This window comes from Falco biarmicus, chromosome 7, assembly GCF_023638135.1.
Source record: "Falco biarmicus isolate bFalBia1 chromosome 7, bFalBia1.pri, whole genome shotgun sequence".
In the NCBI taxonomy this organism is placed as follows: Eukaryota; Metazoa; Chordata; class Aves; order Falconiformes; family Falconidae; genus Falco; species Falco biarmicus.
The window spans coordinates 24114796-24137418 of record NC_079294.1 but is presented as its reverse complement, the minus strand read 5'-3'; the positions used below and the strand labels follow the sequence as shown (position 1 = coordinate 24137418).

Below are 22623 nucleotides of genomic sequence, written 5' to 3'. Positions count from 1 at the left end.
TTCTGCAGAAATAGCCTGCCTACATTACTTCCACTTTAAACCATTCTGGTGGCTCCCTTTTCCATCACAAATGGAGCCTACTTCACTTTTCTCAGCTTTCTTCACACTACTTACCATCTCATAAACTGTTATCATACTGACTTGAAAATTCAATTGACCCATTGTGTCAGACTTCACTGACTGCTTATCAAAGAGTTCTCTCATGCTTGAAAGCTTTCCACAAATATTTACAGATCAAATTCACTGGCATACACACACTCTCCTCCAGAACAAGGAAGTCTCATAGTGGTACACAGATGGAGAAAAGAATTCACGTTCCTGTCCCACTGTATCTATCCTCGCTTGTTGCACCATATTTAAAGTTTCAAGTGACCTGGAGTAGGACTGGCCTTCATCTTTTACTGTAATTGTATAACCAGCAGAACCCAGGCTGCTAAATACCACAATTTTCATGATGCATGCTACAATACTGCGTTGAGTTTTGGGCCCCTCACTGCAAGAGGGATGTAGAGGTGCTGGAGCGTGTCCAGAGAAGGGTAAGGGAACTGGTGAAGGGTCTGTGGCACAAGTCTTACGACGAGTGGCTGAGGGATCTGGAGTTGTTAGTCTGGAGAAGACTCAAGGGGGACCTTACTGCCCTCTACAGTTACCTGAAAGGAGGCTGTAGGCAGGTGGGGGTCAGTCTCTTCTCCCAAATAACAAATGACAGGACAAGAGGAAATGGCCTCACGTTGCACCAGGGGAGGTTTAGATTGGATATTAGGAAAACATTTCTTCACTGAAAGGGTGGCCAAGCATTGGAACAGGCTGCCCAGGGAGGTGGTGGAATCACCATCCCTGGAAGTGTTTACAAAATGCGTAAATGCAGTGCTTAGCAACATGATTTAGTGATGGACTTGGTAGTCCTGGGTTAATGGTTGGACTTGATGATGGCAAAGGTCTTTTCCAGCCTAAATGGTTAAACGATTCTAAGGTTACCAATCCATCATTTTACATGAATCCTATACAAATTGATTATCTGAGACTATAAAAGTCAGTCAGTCACCTAATAACCAAGGACTTCAATTCTCCTATTCGGATACAGACTCATGTACTGTAAGAATCTTCCCTCTCAGCTCCTGAAAATTTCAGGCACTTCCTAGCAAAACATGGGCAGTGGCCAGCAGAGTTGAATCTGTTTTCTCCATTATAGCCATGAAGACATTTACAATCAGGACGATAACACTCTGCCAATCCTATGGCCTCTTGCACTACCAGCTGCTACTTGAGCCATGTTTCCTGTTAGCTACTCACTACCCAAGGAACTCTATATGTTAACAGGATTTATGGATTTTAGCAAATAAAAATAAATTTGTGATGTTCATACCGGCAAAGTCGCCACTGCTAATATTGGGTCTCACGTTGACAGCTGCATAGATAGGATAAGGGTTCTGGGCCCATTTCACTGCTTCTTGCTGATCAGACAGCTTTGACGGATCTTCCTGGTCACAAGCAAGGAAGAAGAAACACACTTTAATCAGGTAAGTTCTATACCCTTATTTCAATAATTTGAAGCTCTTGCTTAGCATTTTAGACTAACAATACCGCTAATTCAAAGTCCCTTTTCCTCCCTCTGCATAACCCATGCATATGGTTAGATTTTGCCAGAATATTTCTGCAGTTGCATGTTTCGAATGTTTGGTGTTTGTTAATAAACTAGTTACTCTCTGACTTCTGATTGCAACTAGCATGAAAATACTGGTTAAATACCGGTTTGCAAAACCAACATCATACTCTTTACCTGCCCAGTACAACAGCTACTGATTTAATAACAGTCATTCCAAATAAATACTACCTTTTCCTACAGCACTGACCTACACTACTTCAAAATTCTTTACTAAACAAGGGTGCTGGGAAACTCAAGGCAGAAAGAGATAATAATTCCCTATGTTTATTCCACAACATCTATCCCAGGACAGCTCTGGGTAGTTAGAGAGAAGTTGGTTTCTAGACACACAATATACGGGGTGTTCAGAGCTCCCACCTGGAAGACAAACAGCAGTACACACCCAAAACATGAACTCTTTTACCTTCTGTTGTAGGAAATATTCCACAATAAGGCCCCACAAATCTGTAAAGGAAACCTTCCGTCCACTGATCTCCATTGCATTCAGCTCCTGGAAATAGTACTTCAGTCGTTCTGGGGAAAATGCCCCTGCTTTACTGCTGGACACAGTACCCTGAGCTCTTCTGATTGCATCTTGAAGGTCCTTCTGTGACCAGTTAGGGTCTTGATACAATGTTGATAAACACCTGAAAATGCTTATATTAATGTCATCAGTAGTAACAACTCTTGTGTAAACAATAATTTTAGCTAGTTATAATTAGTGCTGCAGCACTAAACTAAAAGCTTAAGAAGTCTAGCTAAAAGATAAAACCATGAAAAGAGACCGTAAAAACGATGGATCTCTGAACTCTAGAACACGCTGAAAACCCTGACACCTAGAGGACTTCATCCTGATTGCTAACCTACTTTTCAAGGATGTTCCAAGCATCACATGCTAGCTAGCGCACATGAACCAGTTCATAAATATGAGCGAACTCCAGAACCTTGACAGACTAGCTGACAGTAAGGGTGCTATACTGCATACAACAATAGAGGCCACAGCCTTTATCAGAACACAGGTCTGATTAAATGAGAAACTAGTTTGGACTACTGGCTATCCACATGAACAGATGCCTACATTTGAAAGTTTGCCTCTGAATCAAAAGGCGCAGGTCAGATCATGAGGTCAGTGGAAGAATACTAGGTACATAGGAGTTAATTTAACATACAAAGCTCTGGAAGGAAAGATTATACTGTAAAGTTGCACAACTTGGTGAAACCATTTCACAAAAACAATATGTACTTATGAAGGATGATTTCACCACAAACTCCAAGAACTGAGCTACTGAAACATTCTAGCCACATCTAACATTTCAGCACATTGCTCCAGTCCACCAAAGGGTACGCCGGTGCTATTCCTCTATTCAGCCACATATGCCATTTTGGAAGGTGGTAACCTAAGTGGTCTGTGAGAGCATGTTTCCAGTGACTTGCACCACCTCAGTCATCCTCTTGGAAAGAGCAAGGAAGTGGGGAGTGTTTGAAGTCAGGGCTCTGAGGGAACACACAGCAGTTTTATTGATGTAACACATTCTAATATTCAACTGCCAAGCTGTTGCAAAAGCAGCAGACTGATAAATTTAGGCAGTAGCTGTATCAGAAGTGATACTGAATCTCTTAGACTCTTTAGGACCCCCATCAGAACTCACAGATGAGAACTGATAAAATATTTGACTTTGTTGTCTCTCTACAGATGACACAAATGCAGTTTTGACCTTGATTTACATCAACACTACTACATATTCACATCTAAGTTTCTGAAATCAACATTGAATGTAACTTACCAAGTAGAGCCAGAAATCCCACACACATACATTGCAGCATCCAAAAGGCCCAGCTGCTGAAGCCCAGCAAGACTGCCGTAGAACGATGTCAGTGCTCTCATCCCACCTCCAGACCCCAGTACCGCTACAACTGGGACCTACAGATCAGGAGTCACAATGACAGACTTTTGAATTGCCAACAAATTACAGAACTAATCCTATTTAAGTCTCATTCTTATAAAAATAAGAGATAAAATCTCTATTTCTACACACATTTCAAGTAATTTCAGTTAGATTTCAACCATAATTCCTTTCTCTATTTTGTAATTGAAATATACTGTTTACTATAAGACACAGCATGTCATCTTAGGGACAGTCACTGAAATTATTTTGTATATTACCACACATTTACTTGCATGCCATACAATATACACATAAGGACAAAAAAAAGTAATCATTCTTATAACAGCACACTAAGAACACAGAGCAAGGTATCAGGCTATCTAGATATAAGTGTGTCCTCAAATTATGAAGCTGTTCCTGTGGTCTGAGCTTCAATTTAACTATTCTGAAACAGATTTCCCCATCACAATTCAGAGTTCAAAGCCCAAGATACAAGAGTTCAACTAAAGAAAGTACACACATTCTGAAATTTCAATGTTTTGTGTTCCAAAACACACCCCCATCCTTCAAAATTTTAGAAATACACCATTTCAGACTTCAGAACCGAAATGTCCCAGGGATGTATTTCATGCCATGGTGACTGCAAACCATGTTTTCTGTTGGTTACAGGCAAGAATCCTACAATACCTAATTATCAACCAAGCACAAAGGATTTTATGAATCTCACTACAGCACTGAGCTCAATACCTCATCTTTTGGAGGGGATTCTTTTAAGTGAAGAGTTTTCCTCAGTGCCTCAGAAACTATTTTCTTCCTTTTGTCCAAAAATTCTCTCTCCTCTTTACAGAGGTCAAAACCCAGACGTATATCAAGATCCCAAGTGCTGAAATAGAAATTAAGACAAAAAAAACCCAAAATTTTGAAGGATTTGTAACTACCAGGGGAAAACAGTTTCTGTGAACACGCGATCTTGGTGCTGATCTGAATCACTGGATCAAACTCTTAAATGAACTTTTAGTGTGTATATCTATACACCAGCTATTTTGAAACAACCGCTTTTGGAATTTAAAATTAAATTTCTCCCTTAATGTCTAAATACAAAGCTTGTGTCAAACAGCTCTCAGATTAAGCTTCAGGAATTTCACAAAGTAAAGATTCTCAGTAGGTGAAGATTGTATGAGGTGAAACTGAGATCACTGTACTGACATGGAAAGAAATGAAGGGAAGAGTAATTTTAAAACAGAAATTTCTGAACTTACAAGGCAGAAATGGACAAGTGAATGCCAATAAACTTGTTATGAGTTTGTAGAAGTGGAGCAGAATCTTCAGTTAATGACTATATACGAAATAACCCTATCAACTTACTAGCCAACTGCTCAGTTTTGTGTGTTATTCTTCCCCTATCACTCCTTTCTTGCACCCTTCCTCTACTTCACAGCTCAACCTCTTCACATGCAGAGACGTCCCTTCCTATTTGTCAGTACAGCGCTGCACATATTCTGGGAACCATCTGTCCCTAACAAAACTACTTAAGATTTACACTGTCAGCTATTTTACACTTAAGTATTAGGAACACAAAATTTGTTCAGATTTCAGCAAGACTGACACCATTCCAATACAGTATCAGCAAAGCAGAGTCACAGCCTTCAGAAGAAAAATAACCAGCAATATTTTTCTTTAATCTACCCCAAAAGATCAACAGAGACAAGAGACCTCCCCAGAATATCAGGGAGAATCACTCAGCTACTTCACTATGAGAAGAAAGGCCTTTCCTGATTTTTAGAGGTTTATGAGGTTCCCACTCACCTCTCTTCAGTTTTCAAACTCATATCCAAACTTTGTCCCTGTGAAGAGAGAACACATCTTGCAATTGATAGCAACTACGCAGGTGAAACTATTAACTAGAGGTTATAACATAAGCGGGGTCACTAGATACTAACCAGAACAGCAATCTCACCCACAAAACTCTCTCTGGAACACCTTTCCCTTGCACTTATTTCAGACACTTTCAGTAGTCTCCACAGAAAGTAGAAACAAGTACTCTGAGAGCAGGGTGAAAAAGATTATTTTTTCTGCAAGCTTCTTGCTTTTCTCTTCCTCTGATATTTTCTTTCACAACCTAACAGACTTTTTTCTTTGGGAAGTGATGTACTTTATACCTATTCTGCAAGACACATCCATGACAACATTTTTTTAATCTCAGTATTTCATTCCAGATATTCAAGAAAACAGCACTCCTAAGAATCACGTGCAGATTAACTTTCCAAATCCCTACAGGCAATAGGGGAAAAAGTTATTCCAAGCATGTTAAAACAAATGCAAAACATTGACGTTACCTCTCCCAGAGAAATGATTCTTTCAACTTTTTGTCCAATAGGAAGGGAATTAACTAGCACAGTTCCCAGTCCCAGAACTGTAGTATGCTTTTCAATATCAGGGTTCATACCATCCTAATAAAAATAAAATGTTATTTTTATATTTGGTGTAATGAATAATGAATAATAAAATAAATGAAAAATCCAGAAAAAAGTTAAATATATTACTTTCATGTGTCAAACCAGCAAACAACCCTCAAGATCATTATAACTAAATCTCTCCCAGAAGTTTAAGGTTTTTCAAGATCATCCTGCTCTCTGCTTGACAGATCTTTTCTGGGATTATTTGTGTCACTCAAATAGCTTTTTGTTGTTGTTGTTGTTTTTTAATATAGATGTCTGCCACAAGCAAAATTTCTCCATCTCCAAATATAAAATTTCCCCCCAAAATAACTGTGGTCTGACATGTATCAGAAAGCTTACAAGTAAGCTTGGCATTCTGTCTTGAAAGCAGGATTTGGAAAAGATACCAGCAAGGCAATAGCATTAGACGTACAGAACAAATACCACAAAATAGAAAACAAAATACAGCCTTTGGGACAAATGGTAGTATGTAATTAAAAAACATAATCATCTTATACAAGCACAGCAAAACGAAGTTTGCCAGGCTGTATTAGCAAGAGCAAGTTCACTCAATACAGAGCTGTGTGCAGTTTCCTATATTTAAAAGGGGCATATAAAAAACCCTCTCATATCACAGGGCCACACTCAAAACCTACACAGCCTACCACGTGGGCTGGAGCCTTTACAACCACTGCAGGCCTCAACCCCTGGGAGGAGACAGCACCTTAAAGAAACAACAGGTGGTCACCCTTCTCACAACAAGAATTGGACAGACAAGGAACTACCCACAGATTCCACAGATGTATTCTGACCAAAACCATGTGTCCTAAGTCTAATGTCCCTCTAAGCCCACTGTCCTTCTAACAGGGACAAACAACATGCATTTAGGTACAGGGCAAGCAACATGACTATGTTCCTGTCACTCTCCTACCTCTGATAAGATAGGAAAGGTCAGACTTGATAGCTTTGTGCTCTATGCCAGCTCTTGAAGGAGTACATTCTGCTAGCTACCACGGGTGGTTTGGTTGAGGTTTACCATCTGGACCAATCTCCACAGTCAACTTCTACTGTATTTTTGCTTGCCTGGCTCTGAGGTTTTGACTGCTTAAGTCCAGGTCTCTCTCTTCAGCTCATATTTGCTGCCCAATCAACCCCACTGCAAAGCTATTCTTCCATATTATTTTTTGTGTTCTCTTCTCCATAGTTGCCTCTAGAGTAGTCAAGATCACCATCCGCATTCATGCTGCCCAACTGCTTGTGGGGATGAAAAACATCACAGAATATATAGTTTCCTTGCTCTCGTTTTTGGTGTTAGGCCATACTGGCAGCAGTTATCACAATGAATATTCAGCCATTCCTATGGGACAGACACACTGTGTGGGTATCTGTGGAAACTGTGAAGTTATAGACAAAGCTAAATAAACCTTTGCAAGTGGCAAGTGCTCCACAAGCTTCTAATAGAAAAGACTTTCTACAGAGTATCCCAACAGGCAAAAGGAAAGATGTCTTTAGGTGGCAAGCATGTGCAGAATCAGATTTTTTTAATCCCCAAGTTTGAACAGATTTTAAAGAGTTGGCGAGGGTATACTTTTAAGACAAGTTCACCTCTTTACCAAAGTCAAAGACCCAATGTGAAGTCTGACATTTTTCATCAATTTTTAAAATAAAAAATAGTAGTGTAAAAAGCAACACTAGAGAAAAACTTATATCTCTGCCCATAAATTTCTAATATATAACCAAAAAATAATACATCCATTCAAGACAGGCTTCTAGTCTAGAAAATTTTGATCTGAGCGGTTACAACATTATAGAGTTCAGTTCAAAAAGGTGTAACTGTAAGTGATTAGTAACCTTCATAACAGATGGTCCGCAGCACCACATACATATAGTAGCCCACAAGAAATCTGCTTCCAATGCCAGCTTTTGATATCCACAGGTACCCAAATAACATACCCAAAACTGACATCCCTAAACATCTGAAGTTGTCCCTGGTTGTCTTACGTTAAATTAAGGCCATTCAAGTACATTTTCATAGTCCAAAAGGCACTGCTTTCAGAACGGATTTATTCAAAAGTAGGCTGTAAACTTCCTAGCAGTCAGCCCAGTTGCTTACCTGTAAGACAGATATGGTTTGCTCCAGCTCCACTTGTAGTTCTGGACACATTTCTTTATCCATATGAAACACAAATGAGGTTCCATAATCCTTCTCATTGTCTGGTCTCCAAGGAATGCACAACTGCTTCTGATACGCCCCTGGAACAGACACCTTGACCTCACAGCTCCCTGTGCATTAGAATAAGAAGTTTAGACCACAGGAACCATTTAAATAGATGCTGAAAATCAGGTACTTGTTAAGTATAGCTAAGATGATGAAAACACAAGCAAAAACTCTTCTGTGGTACCTAGTGAAAGTGACATGATATTATTTAGCATTAAAAATAAAAGCAAAATTAAAAGTCAATTTGCTAGTCAGTAAATAAAAATGTGCTGGATAGACAGAGAATCAAGTCTCCCCTCTCTCCCAAGGAGTAAACATGCTGAAAAGTAGATCTGACAAACTCTTCAGGCAGCCCTACCTTTCTGTTTCTCTTTTTTTTTTTCCTCTTTGTTGATAGTGCCTTGCAAAGACAAGCAAGGATGAACCTATGAAAAGAAGAAACCAGTTCTGGTTATGAGATTTTTAGTTTGCTACTCTGTTGAAACTTAATCCACCTACTATAGAAGATGTAGATTTACAGCTGCAAGCTGTCAAAAAAACCCACTAAGTATTACATTGATCTTTCAAATAAAGGGCAAGTTGAGCAAATATCCCATCCTGCTGAAACATTTCAAAATCAAAACTACCCTTCCTATTCCAGTTACTGGAGGTTTTTTTGTTTGCAACCAGTACTTCATAGTTACAAGTTCTCAATGCCAGGGGTTTTTCCGTTTACCTTGGTTTAATGTATGTGTGAGTACCTATTCTGAGCCTGTGCAGATCCAAGCAAACACTTGATAAATTCTGCCATGACTTTCTGTCCTGGATTGTCCACATGCTCATGAAGTTTAGTCTCTCACACCGTTCAACCATCAGCTTCCCTTCCAGGGCAGCAGATAAAATACTTAATTGGCCATAATTGCCCTAAAGGATAAGAAACTCCTCCACTGCTTGAATGTAAGACTATTTGCTAAGGGAAATGGGAACACAAAAGTCTCTCTCCTGTGAAATAGTTTGCAGAACTGTGCTGTAAAATGCCACCGACTTTTCCTGAAAAAATGTTAAAACTCTACATTTCAACAATGATGAACTCCTTCCCATCCTCTTTTCCTTATTAAAAAACTTTGGTCCCTTTCTTTTGAGGGGACAAAAGAGGTGAAAACACCTGTATTTTTAAGATATAATGCACTGATTTTCTCTGATTAGGACTTTTCATCCTAATGGATGTGTCTATTCTGTGAGGGTAGAGTCTGGAGAGTGGGAAGCATCACTTACTTATTAATGGTACTGTTAAAAGCTTACAAATAATAGGTGTTAAAGTGGCAGACTATACCTGGCCAGCATCTACTCTAGAAACTCAGTAAAATGTGCAAGATTCACTAGCCTTCTAAAGACATTTTTTGTTTACATCTTTTAAAACAACCCCACTGGAAAAAAAATCAACAAAAAAACAACCAAAAAAACCAAACTACCAAAACCAACCCTTTCTGTGAGTTGGTATCAAGTTTTAAAAATTGAGGAAGCTTTTTAAACCAGAATTAAAAGAGAGGCAGATGCTGGAGAGAATAGGAGCTATTTGGAAGCCAGGAAGCCATTCTCAACAATTCTGTCTTCTTGCTATTACCTACCTTCAGGAGTGAATGCCAACATGTATGTAATTGGCTTCCATGTACTCACCACAAGGACTCCATTAGTCAAAACCTCTGTAGGGGCATCTGAGCTGTGAAAGGAAGAGATTTAATGCAAATTAGTTTTGTTACTAATTTACTTCATCCTACTTTACAAACTATCTGCCTGGATAAACACTGGGGGAGAAAGTCCTCAGTGTGAGAGATCTATGCAAACTAGATTGACACAAGTATACTCTTCATGGAACAATGTGGGGGGAAATACTGAAGAAAAAAATTGTGTGCAACTATAAGCATGTGCTATAAGGTCTCCCCATCTCAGTTATTTTGACAACCTAGAGAAAAGCTGGGCTTAGATTGACTGTCAGATAGATAAAGCCTTTATTTCTTTATATTGCAAGGTTAATTGTGAAAGCTTTCCACTCCTAAGTAATTCATCTACAAAATGTTCATTTCTTTTGCAGCACTGCCATTCCCACAAAGTCCAGCAAATTTTATTATTTTTTTTTAGTATCCCAAAACTTTTGGTGACTGGTGTTTTAAGGATATTTGTGATCTGCCATTGCTGAATCAACTCAAACATCACCGAGAACTGTTAAGCATTAGCCTTTTTATGGACAAGACTGTCCCTGCCCAGAAAAAGCAACTAAGAAAACGTATTGGTGGAGCACAAGTTCTTTCAGCTTTTCAGGTAAGACTCACCATTTCTCCAAGTAAAACTCTACATCCAGCTCTTCATTAGCCTTTAAAAATAAAAGTTGGACACAGGTGACCCTTGATCTTGAATATAAGGCTTTTTCCAAGAGATTAAGCTTTCTTCCTGTTACAAATTATAGTAACTACTTTTGTTGCTTTTACAGAAGCTCCAGTTTTTTGGAAGGTCGAAAACTCATGCTTTTTGTTGTTACTCTTTTAAAGATTCCTCTCCCCCTGGACATATCTTATATGACAAGACACAAGTACACACAAGTGAGAGCTGGGTCTCAGATCCACTACTCTGCTAATGAGAAAAAACACACTCTTCTGGCTCAAGTATCACTGCAGTGCCGCCTCCGCAAACAGGTTCTACATGAGGTTTTGTGCTTCCTCCCATTTATTATTTCAGTAGGTTGCTCTCTTCACTCATTGCTGTCTTTGTATTGTACACTTTGATCCAGCCATCTTTTCCCCTACCATAGCAGTACAGTAAATGCTCGATAGCAGACCTAATGCAGTTTTTAAAATAACCAAGTAGAAGCCAATCTAGGTAATTCTATTTACTGAAGTTTCTAGTTCCGTAATTACTGATCAAGATGACTTAAGCATTTAGCAAACAGGATGGCTAGTGGAAAAAAAGGGAGTTTCTAACCCTCTTTCTATGATTACAAATCATTTAGAGTGCTTGTAACACTGACCAAAACCTTCCTGCTAACTTCATACCAATTAGCTTGCTTCTGACTGCACCAACAGCACTAAAGTCCAATTTCTCAAGAAACAAGCTCAAGCTTCCCTTTAATCCAGATCTACTGTACCAATGTGTTTTGAGGCAGTTACAAAAAAGATCAGAGTGGTGATGTGGCTTTACGTACATAAAACAAGCTGTCTTATTGCAAGTCCATAAACAGGTCCATGGGGACTGAGAGCAGCTGATATGCACCAATGTCACCCACCTGAAGCAGAGGCTAAATGTAACTGAACATATCTCAGGGACGTAAGATTTCCTTAGGCTTTTGACTTATTAAATATAGAGCTAACTTTTACAGCAATAAACTCCTTCACTGCAAGCTGATGATGATCAACTAAAGACTGTCTGCAGACCCCACAATGACTGCTGCCTGTAAATGCTTTTAATTTTGAGCCCACTTTATGCCCCTCTAGTCTTCTGAAAAATCAATACCCTTTAAAGGTGTTTTAACATCTTCTGAAAGACAGCAGTCATTCCAAGTTTTATTTAGGTGGGCATCTCAAAAGCTGTGGAACACATAACACAAAAAAAAAATCACTAGGGATTTTAGAAACATCTGACAGTAAAACCATATATGCTGTCATTACCTGCTGACACATTTTCCCCTTCTGGCTTCTAGAACAGAAAAGTCAACCAGCATGTACTGCCAGATTTCTGTAATGATGAGCTGCCGCTATTCACAGTTGACCTGGGAAGAAGCCAAAGACTAACCTCAGGGTTCAACCTGAAAGTACGCAGCAGGGGCTGACCCAGCTTCATGCCCCCTACATCAAAGACAACAGATGTGAGCTCATCGCTGACGAGGACATCCTTATCATAGAGTGTCAATTCCAGAATGTTCTAAAACCAAACAGAAACAGCCTCAGATAAGACAGAAACACTTCCATAAACCTGGGTAGCTGTATACAATGGAAACTTTAAGCATTAATCAATACCCTTCCCACTCCTGAAGAGAATTCACTATTTCCAGCAGGGCTTACAGCATAGTTAAGCAAAAAGCTCCTAGATAACAGTTTTTAGCTAAGATTTTCTGAGCTTCCCAAATAAAGAGAGGTCCCAGATGAGTGCATGTGCCAGTATTCTCCACCACCTTCAGGTACAGATTTGCCTGAAGAAGCAATAGCAATTTCCACTCTTTCAGCACGATTTAGTCCAGGATGTTATAGGGAACTATCACTTCCTGCTCAGCAGTCTCAGAGCAGGTAAATCCAGCAGAAACTAATTGAAATAGACATAGTCAGTATGTATGGCACCTAAAAAGTGGCCTTGCAACAACTTGTCTCTTCAAGGAGACAAAACTCAAGTTAGAATTGTGCTGGCACAGTCTCGCAGCAGTAACCAGACTAAGGCCTCATGCAGGGGCGGCTGTCCCCCATGCAAGGGAAGAAAAAGGTCACACACTCTAAAGCTTAATTTACAATTTCCTTATGATTTAGGTCAATTACTATTCTGCCTTTGTCACCAACCATTATGGAAAGGTACTCCAGTGAGGGAGTTTGTTTCTTGTTAATAAGCACCTTATTCCAAAGGCTAGGATGCTATTGAAAGCAATAGTGTCATAGTAAATCTAACCTTTTAAAGTACAGTTTCCTTCCATCTACCATTAGCGTCTACTTTGAGAATGAACGCTGACAATCTGAAGACTTTGTTCAATACTCTATTGGTCCTGCTCAGACAGATGTACTGTCTCTAGGAGTTTGAATTTTGCTTTTCTTGATCATAGGAATTGATGGCAAGACATGACTGAATGAACTAAGTGGCAATGTGACTTGAAATTTAGTTCCCATTACCTTCACTCAGCCACTTGGCTGTGTAAGGCAAGTAGAACTACAAGAAGGTAACAGCTACTCTGTCAAAGTAAAAAGCAACCTTCAAATAGAAACTTGCTTTACCAAGGAACTTCCTTGTACCGCCATAACTCCCCTTTCCTGAATTGCATCACAAGGATATTTATGGAAAATTCTAGCTGCAACTTGCATAAGTGCAGTTACAAATTGCTGTGGTTATCACTGGACATGCATGGTACAGCTTTTTGTACCACTGAAAACAACTGATACCTTACAAGCACCACTGGTTTTGAGGGTAATAATGAATGATCAAAAGTTAAGTCAGTACACAAATGCACACAGCTCAATCAGCTCCACAAAGCGCATTCCTTACCTTAACAGCACTATGGATTCGATACTTGAAAGTTTCATTCCATTCTGGGTTATCAGAGTTGTCAACAACCTGAGTTCGGAACACTTTGGGAGACGCAGTGGGCAGCTTTAGCTCCACATAGCAGTCTGCCTTGGACACTAGAGCACAGTGTAGAGACAGATATCAGAATAATGTTAATCAAACATACTCTTTCCCATGAGCTCATTTTCTAGATCTCATTGCATCATAGAAACTTGCAAAACCAAGGCTGGACTTGTAAAGCAAAAGCCTTTAATGAAATACACATTTTTAAACAGCATCAAAGTGAACATTAGGCACTTCTATTTATTTTTTCTGATTCATTCAAACCATAAAGCCCTTCATAAAAGAGACTATTATTCAAAATGAAGAATGTCAACTTTTCAAAAAAGACTACTCCTGATATCAGGCCCATTGCCTCTTGTTCTGTTACTGGGCATCACTGAAAGAGTGTGGCTCCATGTCCTTGACACCCTCCTTTCAGATACTTGTCCACATTAATACGGTCCCCCTGAGCCTTCTGCTCTGCAGACTAAGCAGTCCCAGAACTCAGCCTTTCCTTATATGAGAGATGCTCCGGTCTGTTTACAGTCTTAGTGGCTCTTCAATAGACTCTCTCCAGTAGCCCAAGTATCTCTCAGAGGAAAGCCCAGAACTAGACGCAGCACTCCAGACGCAGCCTCACTGCTGCTGAGTAGAAGGGAAGGATCACTTTGCTTGTCATTGCCAACACTTCTCCTAATGCAGCCCAGGACACTGTGAGCCTTCCTTGCAGCAAGAGCACACTGCTAGCTTATGGCCTGCTTGCTGTTCACCAAGACCCCCAGGTCTGTTTCTGCAAAGCTGTTTTCCAGCTCATCAGCCCGCAGCGTACACTGCTGCACAGGGTGCAGGACTTCCACTTCTTTTTGTTCACCTGCATGAGGTTCCTGTCAGCCTACTTTTTCAGCCTGTTGAGGTCCCTCTGGATAGCATTGTGACCCTTTGGTGTACCAGTCACTACTCCCAGTTTTTTTAACATCAGCAAACTGACTGAGGATATACTTAGCCCCATCACCCAGATCATTAATGAAGACATTGAAAAAGATGGGGCCCAGAACTGACCCCTAGGTTACACCACTAGTTACTAGCTTCTAACTAGACTTTGTACCACTGATCATCACCTTCTGAGCTCTGCCACTCGGCCAGTTTTCAATCCAACCCCGTCTGCTTATCCAGCCCATATTTCATCAGCTTCTCTGTAAGAATCTTATGGGGGACAGTGTCAAAAGCCTTACTGAAGTCGAAGTAGACAATATCCACCACTGCTATACCCACATCTAGTGTGGCCAGGAGGTAAGCTTTCCGTTTCTTTTCTCTGAAAATAACCAATTGCCTCAGATTCCTTCCTTCTTCCAGTTAAGGCCCCTTTAACAACATAAGCATGGGGACCATTCATCACACCAATTGCGCAGAAAGGCCATAAAATGAACCTCTCTTCACAGTGTGACTCTAGCCCTCAGCCTTTCAGAAGGGTTTTTCATTCCCTGGACAGTCATTTAGCATTCCAGCAGTTCAATGTTGGATGTCAGATATAAACTTAAAGCAGGCAGACTACCTTACTACATTATATCTGAAGTAATTGAATCTCAAATTACTTTTAAAGATCCAAATGACCCAAACAGCCCTGAGAGCTTTACTCAACACAGATGCGTAACAAGAAGGGAATATATACCATGCTATCAAAAACAGGAACAGGTAAAAAGCAGCTTGTCCTGGAATCAGACAACCACCTACCTCCTTGAAAAGTTTCAATGACAAACAAAATAGCAGGCATGTGAAAGAAAGCACTGCTACAACTGAGAAACATCTGGAATCTAGAACTGAAGATTGCTGCTTCCAGGTGTAAGACGACTGCTCAGCAGAAGCAAGCGTGAAATTTGCCATGGCCAGAGCGCTGAATCCAGACCAAGGAACACAAAACGGGCCACAATAGAAGATGTAAAGAAGCAGGGAAGCAAAACATTACCAGGACTTACCCAATCTAATTCTGCATAGTAGAAGGGTTAATTTGCAGCTTGGCCTCAGATCAAGCTTTACAAGAGAAGCCTTTATTCAGACCAAAGACAATACACTATGTGTCAGTAAGAAGTTCCCATAACAACGTCACCTGTGTTACAGATAAGCACCAAACAAACTATCTGTTTTCATATAAACTTGACTAAATACTTACGCAGATCTGTACCCTTGATGTTTCTGGCTTGGAGGACTTTTACTGTTAGGTTGTAGTAAGGGTGCTTCTCCCACTGAAAAGAGAGGAACAAGCTCAGCACCTGTCTCAATTGCAGTGCCCGTTCTATAACCACACTAGTATCAGTCCAGAGAAATGGATCAGACCAGCCAACCCAAAATAAACTATTGAGTCAGTCTGGGAACATATGCAGCACTCTCAGTGCCCTGCAAGAAGACTAAAGGAGTCTAGAAGGAAACTAAATTCCCTTTCAGCAGGGCAATGAGTGATGTCTTAGGGTAACTCCTCACAGACTTCAGAAAATAAGCTCCTTATTTAGGGCTTCCTCTAATTATAGATCAGTTTTTAATTCCTTCATTAGTTCATTCCTGCTGGAGGATAAACAGATACTAAAGCTGCTCAAATAATTTTAATCATGACTTGGATAATTTAAGACTACTTGCCAAGGGCATATGCATGCTTGAGTAATACCAGACATGACAAGAATCTTAACAGCATGGTCTAAAGACGTAAGAAGCATATGCTGTTTACAATGAGGGGGGAAAAAAACAACCACCAAACCACTTTCTTGTAGGAACACATACTTCATGGCAGTCTGAGCAAGAAAAGACAAACCTTAAATTCCTTTTCATTCTGGACTAGTTACTAGTGTCAGCACTCTAAACATGCATGTGCCAATTCACAAGCACAGATCAAAATGTAATTCTTGCTCTTGAAAGCTTCTGGGACACTATTTTTGGAAAGTAATATTAGTATTTAGATGTCTGGATGTGAAGAGGGGGAAAAAAAAGCCTGACTGAATCCTAGAAGATCAAGAACTGGCAGGGGGAGGGCAGAAGAAGACAAGAGAAAATACCTTGAAAGGAATTAGTGCAGAGACTGCCCAGCAACAATTGTATACGGTGAAAAGAATGGGATTCTGCCTCATTTCCATAAGTTATGACACAATCCTGGCAGGCTAAGAACTTTTTCTATTCTTAAATCTCATTTCAAAATGCTTTTCACAAGTGGTCACTATTTCATGTTCATAATTTTCTACATAGCTGACCTGGGACCAGACTTTAATTTCAGATAGGCTAAGCATTCATCTACAACTGAATTCAACAGGATCTTCACTTACAACAAAGTGCTGCAGAGTGCCAAATATTATATAAAAACATAGGCCCTACATATCACTAACTAGGATCTCAAGGAAACCAATGAACCTTGAACTGACAAACTTCTCTTGAATATTCCTTAGCTGGTAACTGGAACTGTACTATGTTTGTTAGGCAGTCACACACTTGTGGTGTTTTACTTCTTATCACTTCAAGGTACTTCTCAGCTTACCAGGTGAACAACACAAAACCAAGACACACATCGTATATTGAATGTCTTTGTATTAAGTGACTACCATCCACCCTGATGAACGAGTGAAGGATAAAAGTTACACACGTTGTCTAAGATCTCTCACACTGGTGCCAGATTAAATTTGTGCAAATAAATTCCAATTATATTATTATTACTCTTAAAGTGTTCTTATTTGCAGCATCAACATGTTGAACATACTCTTTCCCTGATCTGTTTCTAGGAGCAAGACATACCTTCACATTGAACTTAACCATGAACTCTACCCTTCAGATGCTAGTTTTTCTTTTAAAACTTTTCCTAATCACCTCTATTTTGCTCAACCACCAACGCTAGTTTCTGAGGCAATACCTAACCTCCTTGCTACCTCACCAAGTTGCAGAATGGACTACAGAGAGAAATTTAAGATTGCATATGTTATTCTCACCAGCTTCCTAAAGGTGCTGCAACTCTTCAGGTTGTTGAGAAATGAAGCTACGTAATCACACTCCCACTACTGCCAAAGCAATCTTTACTCACGTAGCCTGGCTATTGCCTGAAATTCAGACACTATCAGCAGAGGAAGCACAGAACACCCTCCTGAAGATAGCATAGCCTTCTTTTAACCCACACCATCTGTCAACGTATAGTTACATGTTCAAAAGAAAGTCCTTCTGAAAGTCTCTAATGAACTTCGATTTGCAGTCAGCCATCAAACAGCTGAGGACACATTTTCCACGCCCAGATCATAGTTTAAGGGCATATAACAGACTTTTCACTGGGCTTACAAGTCTGTGCTATACCAGAACCCTCCCATCTGCTTTTTCTATTTATCTTTTAGCCAAGGCACAGCAAGGTCATAGCATGGTGCAAGGTGAGCTTACAGAGTAATGAAGCTTGAGAGTATCAGATATGATCCATTTGAATGTGTCAGGGAAAAGGCAGGCAAGAAATCTGTACGGGAAATGAACAACAAATAATGACAGTTTTGCCTACACCAGTGTACATGACAGCATACCAGTGTATGCGACTGATGCAACCAAACAATTTCTACTTTGCAGCTTAAGGATTTTTCAGAATCACCCCTTTTCCAGAGCTCAAGAGAGTTCATTTGAAGCAAAAAGACCTTGAAAGCCTTAAATGAGGGTACAAAACTGAATTTTCACACATTCAGCCCCGCTAAGCACTGTCTGTATCTTCCCTGTAAGCTGAAGATGCTGATGCAGCAGCAAGTGACGGCAAAACAGATTACCCCAGCCGTAGGACCCAGCAGTCTTTATTCTCATATGGCCCAGAATACTTGCCTTTATACAGGGGGGTGTAAGTGCTGGGATCCACTCCACATCTCTCAGTGGATGCAGAGGACTCACTATAAGCATGCCAATCACATTACAAAAATGTCATCAATAGCAAATAAAAATGTAACTTCTAAGCCATGTTTTCTTTTGTGTTCACAGCTACTAGGCAAATCAGGTGGGCAGAGAAGTGTCTGGTTTACCAAGGAAGCACTCTCTCCCCTGTTCCTGCTCCCAAGGAAAACACTGCTGCCTGTAATTCCCTTCCTCATGGCCAGAGTGCCGGAAGTTTGCTTTTAAACCAAAAAGCAAACTCAGATGGCCTAGGCACCCCTAACTTTCCCTCCACCCCCAGAAGTGTACACCTACAGTCATAAAAGGAGACTTCAGACCCAGTCACAAGAACCATGATCTTCTGGAAGGCAAGTTTTATAATCAGTCAGGCAATACAGGTAGTGTTACCAGCTTGGTATCACAATAGTGGCAAACAGTGGGCTTGTTTCCAGTTTACCATTGTCTTTAGATATGTGAAACCAAGGCTAAGCTTTGGAAAATAAGAAGATCTGATCACGCTGAATTCACCTAGAAAGCCAAAAGGGTGATCTTCTGTTCCATCTCTTGCTCAGTTGCTATTAACTAGTCAATACAAATTCTCTCCACCCCAGCCAGCATAAGTTTGCTAAGCAGTGTTGAAATTTATTTATATAGTGAGCGCCTAAAGGGGAAACATCACATCCAGTGGTTTATGGGTTAACGGAATTCACACAGGCTAACACTAGTCTCTTCTACCCTGATTTTCCAAGTACTAAACTACAACATTAAAAAAAAAAATCCACCACCTATCAAGATAATTTTTATCACAGAGCAAGCAGAAGTGTGGAGAGGCATACAGGCAGCAAGCCATACCATCTTGTGACATTTAACAGTCACCTCAATTTTAAGTTGCAGATTTTGGGAAACACACACACACACAGGTAATCAGACAACAGATCAGACCTCCTAAGCAAAGGCTCCTTCACAAACATTTAGCGTAATTCAAAATCAAGGTTACTGGCCAGACTGTCTTACACAATGGAATGATCTTACACCAGTTAAAGGACAAACACACTGAAACCACTTTAATGTAGTTGTACTGCATTATGAACAGGGGGTGAAGTAATCATTAATCTTTGTCTACTTCAGACCATTAAGCCCCATGGGATAAGGTAGAGAGCAGAGAGGAAGTGAATGGTAATCAAGGACATTTTGCAAGAAAACACATAAGCAGTATTTTGTCTCTACTGATGAGAAGCACAGTCTCCTGAACTCTCCCCTGCCCCACCAAAAGTACCTGACATCAGCTTAGCTGTTCCCCAAAACCTAAGGAACCAGAGACCTGCTCTGCATTGCCTCACACAGACCCTGAATTTAGTAAAAACCTGGAACATCCATTAGCACTTTTGTTATCCAAAATCTTCCCCGACAAACTTTTTGATCAATTCCTGCACAAGTGCAGGCCTGGTTTTCCACACATGCAGTCACAGCAAGTCACTACTGAACACATTGGCTAAGGAACGCTGTCTCAAAAACAGTGCTACCGTTCCTCTTACCCGCCAGTGATAAAACCCCGTCTCCTTCCTCTCCTTCCTTTGGAAAAGCACAGCTGCCAGAAAAGGCAGCACTCTGGGTGGAAGCGGGCCCCGCAGCACCTCATGGAACATGGGGAAAACGTCCTGCTGTCTCCACAGAAAACCTGACAGGGAAACGCAGAAAATAAGAGTCCCTGGACCCTTGGCTGTGGCAGGCTGCAGGCCACCGGCTCCGTCTGAAGTCTGAAGCTTTGCTTTGCGCAGGACCGGGCTGCCTTCCAGCTGCAAGCAGAGGTGTGGCCTGCACTTGACAAACAACCCAGTTCAAAACCTTGCTGGCAGGTTTTTCAAGTACTGGTAAGAAGATAAGGGCAGCAAAGCAGCACTGGACAGACATGGAAGCCCTAGGTAGGAGGAAGCACCGCTCAGTGATTCTGCCACAACCTCAAAACCCCTAGCCCAGATTTACTTTGAGTGTTCCAGCAACCTCATCTAGAACTTTGGCCATTTTAAACCCTTTCAAAATTTCAGCATACCCTAAAAGAATATTTTTAAACAGAAATACCCATCTTACAAGGCTGAAGCAAATCCAGACTTGCCATTGACTGCAGCCATTCAGAGAAGCTGCAGGGAGGCGAGTAGAGACACTGCAGCTCGGTCTGCGTTAGGACGCCCCAGAGGACACTGACTCACCACCTCTCCTCACTCTGTGAGCAGCCTCCATGGGTCCCCCCTTTATTCTCATTTTCCATGTAGCAGTCCTGATTCTTCCACCAAAGATTCCTGAAAAATGGTACAACTGATAGAGCAGATTTTTATATTTTTTTAATGAGTCTAATGTGCCTTAAAAAACATTTAAGCAGCAAAGGAGATTACCTGGAAGCAATTAGTTTATTAACAGCTGCTGACAGTTGGCTTGTCTGGAGCTTTTATTAAAGAGCTTGAAATGAAGCAAAACAAATTTAAGTGTTTCAACAATTAGAAAGTGGCAGAGAATGTACAAAAGCCAGTAATGCAGCGTATCACCAGTTCTACACAAACATGAGAATGTGACACATTCTCAGCAAGATCCCATTCGTTAATCATTTCCTGTCATTAGTGTCAGTCACTAGATCAGAATTTAAGAAAATTAATAAAAGCACAGGCACTGACATCTGGAACACAAGTCAGTCCTAGTTAGCAAATTTACAGGCTTAAGAGTCAACGCACAGGTAAAAAGCAAACACCACCACTGCAAAATGATCAGCAACGGCTGTAAAGCTCTCATGTGGTACTAAATGGTATGGTAAAGATAAGACACTGGACTGAAAAAGCAGTTTCTTTGCATTTCTACATACCACTGCATTGAAAGTCAAGGGCTATCATACTAGGTTTTATCTACCTTTGAAAATTGCAAAACCGTGTGATTTATTTATATTTAATCTAATCTAAGCTTGACTATAAATTACAGTAAAACTGAGGTGGGCTCACACAGTAAGCTAACATGGAGAAATCAGACTTACTATAAACAGTTTATTACAGGCAGTAAATAAAGCCTGTACTTTATCTTGTGAGTGTCCACTTGCATTTAAAAATCTGGCTTACCTGCGTTCTCCTGAAGTTCTCTCTCCTCTTCCAGTGAAATCTCAGCACAAGGATCTCATGTTTATAGAATTTCTCTTGAATTTCTCTCTCAAGAAAAATCGAAAGCTCTTTAGAACATATGTTTAAGATTTGTTCCATTAGCAAACAGTGTTTGCGTGCAGTTTTAGCTATCTACAGACTCTGTTCACAGCCAGCTTAATATCCAAAGAGAAGCTACTTGCTTTTGTCATTTCCAGGCAGACTAAGGAAAAAAACGAAAGATGAGGCAACAGCCTCATACCTGGTAACTTTACTTCTGCTTGGATTAGCATCCCCATAGTGGTAAAGGTAGATTTATATCTACATTTCATTCAGTTATTTTTTTGTCAGCATGAATAGATGACACCAACTATACTATACAGTATTTAAAATATGCACAGATATCACAAGGGACCCCTTTAGCTCTCCTCTTAGGGCTGCTAATGGGAGCAGAGATGCAGTGCATAATTAGAAGAGATCAAGATTCCAAAGGATGCTAGCAAGGTTTGATTTGTGGTGTGGTTTTTTGGAGGTTTTGGAGGGGGGCGGGGGGTGGTTTTGGTTGGTTGTTTTTTTTGGTGGGTTGGTCTTCTCCAGAAATAGCCATATACTTAATTGTGCAATATGGAAACAAAAGACTATTCTTCAGTGCTGATTACTCCCATTTCTACAGAATGGCAGAACTGGAGATCTGTATTCTACTTCAAACGCTAGACTAGTCTATGACCTACAATTCAAACAGCTGCAAACCTGTGAATCTAGATATTTCCTGACTTAGTCACACAGAGCTCAACATTTCTCCCACCCCAAAATAGCATACCACCACTCAAAAAAAAAAAAAAATTGTCAGTAATTCTAGTGTTCTCTAGTAAGTACATATTTAATGGTACAAGACTTTCAAAAAATTACTCAAAGAGAATACAAAAGTGATGTAGTAGGATTCTGAGAACATTCACAAGCATACTAAAAACTTGTAGATTTAAAAACCAAAGGTGAGAAGCGATGACAGCTCTCATATGACATGGTCTCATCTGAGTTACATATACTAAAGCAGAAGTGATACTGGGAGTCCCTGCATTGGGTCTTCGAGGAGACTTTGAGGAGAAAGTGAGGACTAATATTAAAAAAACCCAACCCTAATCTACAGCACCCCAGAGAAACTTAACTGCACAATGACTGAAACACA

The 22623-nt window shown here is 40.3% G+C and overlaps 1 protein-coding gene across 3 annotated transcripts in view; it reads right to left on the bottom strand.

Moving 5' to 3' along the window:
- The window catches only part of PLA2G4F (phospholipase A2 group IVF), a 29008-nt gene extending 6533 nt beyond the window's left edge, over nt 1-22475 (bottom strand). For 2 of the 3 annotated variants that reach the window (XM_056345261.1, XM_056345262.1), the window contains exons 1-15: nt 20529-22475; nt 19857-19999; nt 15629-15701; nt 13399-13535; nt 11950-12078; nt 10497-10537; nt 9844-9886; nt 8546-8612; nt 8083-8252; nt 5868-5981; nt 5338-5375; nt 4279-4414; nt 3430-3566; nt 2070-2292; nt 1367-1481 (exon numbers count right to left, since the gene is read on the bottom strand). In XM_056345261.1, coding sequence (XP_056201236.1) covers nt 1367-1481; nt 2070-2292; nt 3430-3566; nt 4279-4414; nt 5338-5375; nt 5868-5981; nt 8083-8252; nt 8546-8612; nt 9844-9886; nt 10497-10537; nt 11950-12078; nt 13399-13535; nt 15629-15701; nt 19857-19999; nt 20529-20580 — 1618 coding nt within the window. In that variant the 5' untranslated portion in view covers nt 20581-22475. The remainder of the gene's footprint in view (nt 1-1366; nt 1482-2069; nt 2293-3429; nt 3567-4278; nt 4415-5337; nt 5376-5867; nt 5982-8082; nt 8253-8545; nt 8613-9843; nt 9887-10496; nt 10538-11949; nt 12079-13398; nt 13536-15628; nt 15702-19856; nt 20000-20528) is intronic. The other variant, XM_056345260.1, reaches the window with a different exon arrangement.
- Nucleotides 22476-22623: the final 148 nt, after the last annotated feature.